Here is a 10,863-nt window from a genome sequence, read left to right as displayed (position 1 = left end):
CCCCCCCCCCCCCCCCCCCCCCCCCCCAAGGCATGTGAGCACATTCTACTAGGGCACTGTCGGCAATGCGGCCCTATTCAGGGGCATGGCATTAGCCGACATCTGTGCGGCAGCCTCATGGACTTCCCCGTGCCCATTCTATCTGCATGATATATCTGAATCCTCCATGACCCACTCGACCCTGTCAACACTCAATGACCAATAAACGCACTGTTGCATGTGTGCTCTGCTCACAATCCTCACCACCGTGTAAGGAGCGGGGAGGGAAGCGGATACCTCATAGTTATCTATCTCATGCATGCCTATAATCATGGTTTAAGGCGCCTTTGCTTGTGTGTTTCTACTGTCCTCATTTCTCCTGTTAGGTGCAAGGTGGGATGCAGGGTTTTTCCATACATTGTCAAAATGTGTGTTCTGCTGTCCTCACCGCTCCTGTTTAGGTGCAATGTGGGAAGCAGGGTTCTCCCATACATTGTCAATTCATGTCATAGGCACGCCTATAATCATGTCACGCTGTTGCATGTGTTTCACCTGCAATGTCTCCCCCAGGGATGAGAGAAAAGCATGTGTATCATGAAAAATGTCAATCATGCACTGTTTTCCACTAATCGTGCACTACTTCTATTACAACTATCTGATACGAGTCCTGCAAAGTGCATTGGGAGAAATAGTTTTCATGTTCTGCTTGTGGGCCCTGAGTTGCAGGTGGCATGGAAAAATCAACTTTGCCCTAACCCAATAGCGTAGCCCATAGAGGGCAAAGCCTATACAAAATAGAATGATAGTTACGTACTGTAACTCCAGATTCTATGAGTATAGGCGTAGCCCTCTAAGATTTGGGCCACCTGCTCCTTGAACATTAGGCTGAAGAAAAAGCTGATGTTGGGAGGTGAGCAATGGGTCCGCTCTGTTTGTATACAGTATCGGCGGACATAGTTGAAGCCTGTGCTGGATGCAAGAGCGGGAAAGAAAGTCTCATGACTGCGTATGCGTGAAGGGATAAACCCAATAGCGAAGCCCTCAGAAAACGAAGCCTATACGAAATAGAACTGCTTTTAGTGCTTAGCACCGCCCAAGACAATTGTGATTGGTTCAAATAAATGCCATTAAACCAGAACACGTTTTTCTCCTATCACAGAATGATGTGTGGACTCGCCAGACTTTTCTCCTGGTAGGTCAGCAAGACAACATTTGAGATGATGGTTTATCCATATACATATATAAGCCGGTGAGAGACGCAAGGGTGGAAAAGAAAATGTTCACGACTGTTGAGTTGCAAAGGGGTAAACCCAATAGCCCTTAAAGAGCTACGCCTATACTCATAGAATCTGGAGTTACAATACATAACGATTGTTACGGTGCCTCTGTAAAATAGCCTCAAGAAAGAGCTTGTTTTGGTGGAACATGTGTTCAAAGTTGTTTTAGTTGTGCAACAAAAAACTCAAATTCAACAGATAGTCTAGCTAGCTGTCTGGATTTTCCCTGCAGAGATTTGAGGAGCAGTTAACCGCAGTCACTAAAATCAACCAGAGTTGCCAACACAAAAAAAGCGGAAGGTGATAGACATCTGGCCAAACATTAGGGATATCTATGGCAGAATTTCCGGCAGCATCTAAACAACCCCAGAAATGAAACGCAACATAGGGGAAGAGAGAGAAAGAGAGAGAGAAAGATGATTTAAAGTTAGTTCTGGCCATTGGACTTGTTTATTTTCTGGAACTTTTGCAGTACCTGGTAAGCGGAGACTGGAGACATGTAAGGAGACATCGCAGGCTGCATTGTCATTATCCTGTTGCTCATTGGATATGGAGAAGGATAGTACCTAGGTAAAAGACAGTATTTCAAAGTAAAGCTCAAGAATTATAACTAGTTAAACGTTAAATGGTGTCATGACTTGTAGTGTAACTTACCCATTCTGCATAGCCGCAGAGGAGGGGTCATAGGTAAGAGTCATTGCACCCTGAGGTGAGGAAATAGGCAATCAAAAATTATGTTATAATGGGTCTACATGAAAATAGTAATTTTCTTTTGTACTGTACAATCACTGAAGAGAGTTAATTTTCTATTTAATGGTTTAACGAAACATACTCAGATTATCAAAAATTTGGTATGTTATCATTTTGATGTGTTTAATTTGGTTTTAAAAATCTTAAAAAGAAGGGAAGATGGACTATTTAATTCATATTTACACTGACTTTCCCCAGTATTGCATTGTTAAAGTTTTGCAAGTAATTAGTTCTGTTGTAGATAATGCAGGTCATAAGATTTGAAGAAATTTTGTTTTTTTAGAACTGTGCATGGTTGTATGCATGACAAAATACTAAAAACTCCATTCATTAATTCTCATCACACAGCGGGCAAAAGGTCACATCACTTGTAAGATGATAGGTGGATACATACTAGTCTCAGGTCCCCCGTATGTCCATTGGGAACATATCCACTGTGAGAATGTTTCTTCCTTTGACTATCTGCAAACTTACACAGCAAGGGCTGAGAGGGAGCTGGGAACAAAGCACAAAAAACAACATATTAAGACTTAGCTATTAATCATCAGCGCCAACACAGTTTTCATCAGAGGGAGAGTGAACAGAAAGGTGACATTCTCTCCTACCCAGAGTTCCAGAAGCTATCTTGATAAACTTCCCATTAAAGTGGGAGATGACTGCATGACACTGCTCTGTTGTGTCCATCCTGACAGGGGAGAAGGTAAAACAATGATTCATCACCAGATCACACAGAGACAATCTACAGTTAAACACAAAGTGAGATTGTAAGGCGTGATGCAAACTGGGATAACTCTTGACCCCCGTCGTACAAAAGTGGAGCATAATTGTCCTTCCTCATTTTAATGCTAGTTCACATTCAGGTCTGATCGACAAACCAAATAAATAATAATCATAAATGGGAACAGGAGCATATTATCGCAACTTTTCTTCAATTGGCTACCTTTCAAAACAATAGCAGGTTTGTCAATTGCATTAAAAAAAAAATCGACAATCGCAAAAGTCAAAGAAAAAGAATGTCACCACATACATTACATTACGGTTGCTATTACAAACTTACTGACATCAGTGTAAATACATAAGCACATCCTGCACAGGCAAAAGGACGTGACTGCTAATAAGTTTGACTGTCAAGCTCAAAAATGCAAGTGTGAACATGGTCTTGAAACCTTCAGTCAACGGAGAAGTTGTCGCAAATGTTCACAACATCTTATCATTAACAAAAATCCACAATATTTGTGTTTGCCAATTATTGTCCTCGAACAGTAGCACAATTGCAGCACTAGATAACATTCATTGAACGCTCATTTTTAGTTTGTTCATTATTAATCATCACAGGTTTGTGATCAAAGCTGAACTTGTACTCTACAACTCAATTACAGATAACTCAACAGAGAATCAAACAGCTGCTCTTTTTTTGTCAATCTTCTGTGACCGACCTGGCAAAGCCCACGCCTCTGCTGTTACCGCTGTAGTCTCGGAGGATCCGGGTGGAGACGACCTGGCCGAAGGACTGCAGCATGTTCTCCAACTCTTTCTCATCCACGGAGAGAGGCAAGTTGGAAATGTATAGATTAGTTGGGTCCTGCTCCTGTTGCTGTTCACAGAAAAGAAAATGGAAAATAAATATTACATTGAACGTTGTATTTTTTGAGCACATTTTGCATGTGGCATCTGACCTGAGTGAGAGCTACATGCTTAAATGCAAGAATAATTCCAGGAACATTGGACCAGAGATAACTGTGCTCTTTCTTCACTGACAAATACTAACAGGACTAACAAAGACTAACAAAATATATTTTTCTCTGATATGAAATGTGTCTGTGTGGATCAGGGTTAAGAAAAAAGGATGGTTAAGGGTCAAAAGAAGATTCAGTATTTGGTTAAACAAACAATAAGCTCTCCAGTGTGTCTCTCTCACTCACACACACACACACACACACACACACACACACACACACACACACACAATTCATCAGTACAGTGCAGCAGCTCTGCGTCTCTATGGTCTTCCCTAGAAACAGCAGGAGAGCAGCGTAGCCTAGCTACCACAACACACAAACTGTGTTCTGCCGTGTTTGTTCCAAACAGAGCAGCTACATGCAGGTCTCCAGAGAACAACCCTTCATCAATGAACTCTCACCCATAAATATTAGCAAAGCAACGCAGGCTGGGTTGGGAAAGTGGAGGGACTGAAAGAAATTAAACTTTAAAAAAAATTCCTGCTGCTCCACCACGAGACAAATCACAGATGTGAAGCAGAAACCCACTGTATGTCATCATAAAAATTGTTTGAAAAATGAAAAACTGCTTTGAATTAGTCACAGACAAAAAATGGCTTGAAGCAGCAGTACTGTTGCTATAGCGCGTCGCTGCAATATGCATCAGTAAGCAAGAATGATAATTTTTAACACTCTGTGACATAGTATTAATACTGGTAAAGAAAATAAATCTGTATAATCTATTTAGTAAAACTTAACCAGGGTTGGTGCGTTAGTGTGTGGGCTGGTGGTTGTGTGTAGCGCGTCAAACTGACTGACAGGTTATTTGGCAGAGAGGGAAGTGACATCTGGTTTCTACAGTGAAAGTAAATGGGGTCACGGGTAGAACAGCTTGTCAGCTGAGGTCACGTGACCAGTCTAATGTCATTCTCCAACACACAACGGACACATGCACGCATTACAGAAGCACAGCCCCACAGAGACGTTCACAAGCAAGACAAATATGCACACACGCACCAAACTCACCTTGGCCATCTGGGCCTGTATGCCGCTGGTTTTCAGAGCATGTACCGCCTTTAGAGCCGCCCCAGGGCTGTCAAAGTCCACAAAGCCGTAACCTGTAGTTGGGTAGAATGGTTTTTCTATGAACACTCACTAAATACTAAGAGCACCCATCTATTGTTCATTTTGTACTATTACTGGGGAAAGGGTCATACCATTTTGATTGTTACTGTTTAGTACTGTGAACATATCAAAAACTCTTTTACATCATCAATCATGACACAAAATTGAGCTTGTTTATTATTTACACTACAAAACAATTTAAAAAAATCTATAGGTATCTATATGAATCTATCATATCTATATGATTTCTATAAGAATTATTTATTATGTACTGTATATATATATATATATACATTATCTCTCTCTCTCTCTAGATATATATAGATATTTATATATATATATATAAATAACATTACATTACATTTTATTTATTATTTATTAATAACCCAGGCTGCTGCAAAGGCCCCAGCCTACATGGGGCGCACGCTCTTAGTGGGTGAGCTTAAGGTTGCCCTTTCTAAAATATTTGAAAGAAATAATTTAATATTTTGGGATATCATTCACATTCTTTCCAAGAGTAAGATGAGAAGATTGGTACCACTCTCATGTCTTTGTGGTGTATGTGAAACTGAAGCCAGCAGCCAGCTAGCTGAGCTTAGCACAAAGACTGGGAACAGGGGAAACAACTACCTCTGTCCAAAGATTTAAAAATAAAAAACTGCCTGTTGAATGAAGTGTATGAATTGCAAGCCACTTTTAAGGACATTTTACATGTCATGTCAACACATTTTAAGCTTTTTGCTTGTCATTTGATGCTTGTTCCATACATTAAGTTACATACTTGAATTAAGTAGTCTTGTACTTACTTATTTACTTATTGCCCTTAATACAACTTCACAATATAAATCAGTATAAACTAAATTTCCAGCGACCAGCGTCTATGTTTATCTAGATTTATGACAAAACAGACTTTACCTACCATACTTTTCTTTTCATCATTTTCAAAGGCATACCCTGGTGTTTCTGATTGTTGCGTGTGTTTTGCTATCACCCAGTCACTCATTAGTTTCCAACATTTCCATAAAGTGTGAAAATCTGTTTGTAGAGCCTCTACATCGGCTTGATTTAGGTAATCCATCATAATCTGCTTTTGTTTAAGTCAAATGTATGTTTTCATTGTATTGTATTGCAGTGCAGATTATCCAAATCAAGCTGTACTTTTGGCTGTGATGTCATGCATAAACATCACATGTTTGAGAAAAATAAAAGCAGACACATTCACTGCTCATGTTCACATGGGGATAGATTACCCAACCAAAGAAAAGTATCAAGTTGCTGAAAATTGATTTTCATACCTTATGGAAATGAATGAAAACCAGGAGCTGCCTGGAAGGTATGGAAATTCATTCAAAATAACATGTAATGCAACTCACAAACACACTGCTGTGACACTTTATGAACATCAGCTGAAAACAACAGTCACAACTAAACAATAAGGCTCCGTACTTAAACATGCAGTGGGGATATGTTCCAGCACTGGAAGAGGACTTAAGTTATATAGTTAAATATACTTATATACATACCTGATAAATGATGTCTGGTAAGTAAATAATCGTACTGACCTTTACATTTGTTGGTTGTCTTGTCCAGGATTGCTTTTGCTGACTGAATCTTGCCATACCTGTGCACATATTAACATGTAATTACTTTCAAATAACTCTCTTTGAAAAAAATTAATCAAGAAGTTAGATTAGTGGTATTATTTAATCAAAAGGTCTATTATACGCATATACATCGCCTTGGACTCTGCATTATGTATTGGTAATGTCAAATTTTGTTGTATCCATTTCCAGAGGACTTTTTATAGAGAGTACTTTTACTCAAACTTTTCAAGTGAGATTAAATAAGTAAAATACAACACAAGCAGAACACTTTATTAAAGTTATAAAAACTGGTCAAATGTCAGAGGCACATCCTGTCCATCAATACTCTCTCCTAGATGTTTTCAAACACAAAGACTCTATGCTTCGCCTTATTTCTGACTTTATAGTCAAGTTGAACTGTAGCAAAAGCTGTGAACTGCTATCTGAGTGCACACAACATACAGACTGAATGCCTAGCTTACATCACCATTCAGACATGTTGCTTTGAAAAGCACTTTCATTTCTGCTTTGTGCTGGCAAACACCATTGGGAACATGAACAAAACACAAGCAAACAGGACACAAACAGCTGCTGCTGCTGCTTACATGGGTGAATGCCTCTCTCCATATGCTTGTGATTCGGAGGTAAAGAGGGGAGACAAAACTCCACTAATTATGGCATTCACCACGCTAACCACTCGGACTGAAGCCTACAGTATAAAGTATCAAACATGTTCCCTGCTTTACATGACTGCTTTCTTTCTTTTTTTAGAAAATCATTTTTGCAGTCCGCTTCACATACCACAGTTGAGCTAAGACATTTCCATGTGTGTCTGGTTATGGAGGTATGGTGGTGGTTGGAGCATTTTGAGACAGAGTGCATTATGGTTAAACCAGTGTGTATCTTAGAATGCCAACATTGATGATTTGGCACTAAAACTGCACAATGTATTTTGTTTGACACACACAATTGTATTTTCATCTATAGTCATTTATATGCATACGATTCCCAGTTATCAGTAAATGTTCCCAAACCCTTAAAAACTCACAAATTAAGTCTAAAAATGACATGTTGGGGTTTTACAGAGGCTAGCTGTTTTCCCCTTTCCCCAATTGTTTTGCTAAACTACGCTAACCCTCTCTTAACTGTGTTTTCATATTGACATGAAAGTGTTATTAATCCCCTCATCTAACTCTTGGCAAGAAATGCCAAATATTTGTTTAAGTTAGGAATTCATTTACCAAAAAAACATACTTCATTGTTACATTAACTTAAAATGTCACAACAAGTTAAACAAATTACAGGCAGTGTATGTGCCTGAGGTCACGGACATTCATCCAATCAGATTAAAATGATATTGGTTGCCTATATAATTTCATAGGCCAGCTTTTGGCCTCTTTTTTTAGCAAACCAGCATATCAGCAACAAAACCCACACACATTAGCATACGTCTTATGCTGAATACTGTACACGTAAGTGTACTCACTGGTGACAAAGTTTGACCAGGTCCAGGTCTGTAGTGGCAGGAGGCAGGCCGCGGATGTACAGGTTGGTTTTGCTGAGCTGCTCCAGGCCTGTGCTGCTGCTGTTGCTGCTGCTGCTGGGACTGGACGGAGTCATGGGGTAGGACTGTACACAGGAAATCCACTGTTAGAAAGTCTATGGGATCTAGATAATCTAATTTAAACCCAGGTCAACAGTGATCACAAGAACATCATCATCTGAGCGAAACTAACATGCAGAAACACGCAGAGGGCAAGACTGGACTTTATTATTTCATGTACATGCTGCATTAAAGGTCATCGTTGTACTATTCTTAAAATGTGTTCATTAATAATCCACATAGCAGCTAAAAGAGATAAGCTTATTCTGCATTGTGGCACGCGTGGGAAAACATCAGGGTCCAGTGTGGGAGAAGAACATCTAAGTACTGTACTTAAGAGCAGTGCTATGTACGATACTTTACTTACGATACTTTACGAGTATTTTTATTTTCTGTTCCTTCCTACTTCTACTACACGACATTTCAGATTCAGAATATGATACTATGTTTTACTAACAATCTACAGTAGTTTATAAAATACCTAAAATTTGCTACACATTGAAAGATTACAACATTAAGTCATTATATCTAATAATATAACACTCTGAATAGAACATTCCTACATTAGTAATGCTTTTACTTTTAAACATTTAAGTAGGATACATTTTGTAGATGATACTTACTTAAGTAACATTTTTAATGCCGGACTTTTAATTGTAATGGAGTATTTTTTAGACTATAGGCTAGTATTTCTACTTTTACATTGTGAATGATCTGAACACCATCACTGTCAGGATCTGATTGACATGGTAGGTTTGACATTTAAGCTCGAGGCTATTGAAAAAAAGTTGATTCTTTCCTCTAGGAGACTGTACAATGGACAGAGAACAGTAAAACATGGCCTATTAGGAATTGCAATGTGATGAAATCTGTGTTCAGTTTTTTCATACTTGTGAGCCAAACCAGGCAGCGCTGCCCTGCAAAGCATTTCCTTCCCCTTACTCATTCATTAAAATAGCTCCCAGCCACCCCAACCCTCTCCAGATAAGATCAAAGACAAAGCATGGCAGAATTGCACCATCTGTCCATAACCAAAGGACAATCCACTCCAAGAGCCAAAGCCATGAATACAACTACAGCCATGCCAACACAAATCACTGAAATATTCTCACCCAGTCATAATGACAGTAAAATGTTCATAGCAGCCTCTTTTAAAGATAAAGAACTGATTGGTGTGGCAGGACCGCCTGTTAGGCCTGTTGTGCTATCAAGTAAGAGGCCTTACATTGCTGTTGGTGTGGAATTCATGCTGACTTTGTTTGAGACCATCAAGGGTTCACATCAGACCTCTGAGACTCTACGCCTACTCAATTAGAGGGCATTTAACAGTGGTACATTTCACAGAGGCATCATCGCACCTTATAGCGGACTATAAGGTGCAATGTATATAAGGTGTGTAGGCGTAACCTGTGTTACGCCTACAATGAAAACTCATTCACGGCTTCCCTGCAGGGATTCATTTGAGGCTGCTTTCAGATTCCTGTCCTTTAAGTCACATACAGTGCCTTCTGATGAATAAATATTACAGTATAATCTGAGAGATCTTATGGGCTCTCTCAATCCACTTCATCTGACCCAAGGCTAAAATTTCCATCATCAGAGGTTAGAATGGCAGCTGCCTGTCACCTCTGTGCCTGCTATCTATTTCCATCTTGAAATCGAAAGGTGTGATGGGTAAGGAAAGGGGCACGGCCTTCAATTGCCTTTTTGTTCACCTGAGAGAGCTCAAATGACGGATGCAGGCAGCACAGTTCATTCCAGCACACTGACATACATTACATTGAATTACACCCTCCCTCTCTCACTTGATTCACCCAGAATGCATTAATCTATAAAAAATGGACTACAATAACCGTCATGCATATTGACCAGAGGGGGCGGGTGACTGGGCAAACAAGGTTATATAGACATTATAATTAAAGTCTCGGATTTAGAGCTATAGATCGGTTCAGCAGCAGCTGGGTTTATATGTCTATGTAGCTTGTCAGAGGATCAGCATCCCGTTTAACAAGTATGAAAGCAATGGGACTATTTTTTAAAGAATTTAATTTATTTATTGTTGAAAGGATTAGCTATTTAAATATGTCCCATATGAAAGCCATAAAGGGCTTCCCAATGTCATTTGTGGCACCTATCATTCAGCCTGCTTGTTCAAACGCTGCCTCAAGTGAGGGGGGAAAGTAGGCAGAAGAAATAGCCTCTAATAAATGATAATCAAATAAAAACCAACATGTGTGTTTGGCCTACCTGTTTACGATTGGCTGTCTTCAGCGGGTTGCCTGTGTTTGCGAAGATCATCCTGGAGAAACAAATATATTTTATTTCCCAAAAAAAGAAAATCGCAACGAGGAGCCACTAGAGACGGAATCCAAGCGGTGTACGGGGCCTATGAAATAGCCAGTCGGTTTAAAACATACTAAACGGGCTGCTTAACAGTACAAAAAAGCCTCGGTCCTGCATAGGTAGCGTATACTGACTCATACGGCCAGATGCACACCAGGCGATGGACCAACCCTTCGGTCCGGTTCATTGATCTACGACGTCCTGCTGCAGACCGCTCGGCAGTCCCACCTACTACAGACCAAACCATCTCCGCCTCTGCAGGGTGTTTGGTATCAAATAAACTGCGTGGTCGCCTCAAACAAACTCGCACTGGCGGTTTAATTTTCTGTGACAAAGGCACGTTGAAACCTCTGGTGTCCGTGGTTCACTTTATAATCGGATAAAGATGATTTTGGGTTGGATTTGTAAGCGCACAATTGGTTGGGCTGAACACTCGTCACCTTTCATGTTGTTGTCGTCCGCACATACCAAGCATTCTTCACCTC

At 39.9% G+C, this 10,863-nt stretch overlaps 1 protein-coding gene across 1 annotated transcript in view; it reads right to left on the bottom strand.

Annotated features, from left to right (window-relative positions):
* The window catches only part of rbms1a (RNA binding motif, single stranded interacting protein 1a), a 17,595-nt gene extending 6,850 nt beyond the window's left edge, over positions 1-10,745 (bottom strand). The window contains exons 1-9 of the mRNA XM_034869590.1: positions 10,283-10,745; positions 7,919-8,061; positions 6,412-6,470; positions 4,751-4,842; positions 3,443-3,600; positions 2,612-2,691; positions 2,401-2,501; positions 1,911-1,960; positions 1,732-1,822 (exon numbers count right to left, since the gene is read on the bottom strand). Of these exons, the coding sequence (XP_034725481.1) occupies positions 1,732-1,822; positions 1,911-1,960; positions 2,401-2,501; positions 2,612-2,691; positions 3,443-3,600; positions 4,751-4,842; positions 6,412-6,470; positions 7,919-8,061; positions 10,283-10,333 (825 nt within the window). The 5' untranslated portion in view covers positions 10,334-10,745. The remainder of the gene's footprint in view (positions 1-1,731; positions 1,823-1,910; positions 1,961-2,400; positions 2,502-2,611; positions 2,692-3,442; positions 3,601-4,750; positions 4,843-6,411; positions 6,471-7,918; positions 8,062-10,282) is intronic.
* Between the last annotated feature and the right edge of the window lie 118 nt (positions 10,746-10,863).

The sequence above is a fragment of the Etheostoma cragini genome, chromosome 1 (genome assembly GCF_013103735.1).
Source record: "Etheostoma cragini isolate CJK2018 chromosome 1, CSU_Ecrag_1.0, whole genome shotgun sequence".
NCBI lineage: Eukaryota > Metazoa > Chordata > Actinopteri > Perciformes > Percidae > Etheostoma > Etheostoma cragini.
The sequence above is the reverse complement of the archived record's forward strand: the minus strand, read 5'-3'. Positions and strand labels throughout refer to the sequence as shown.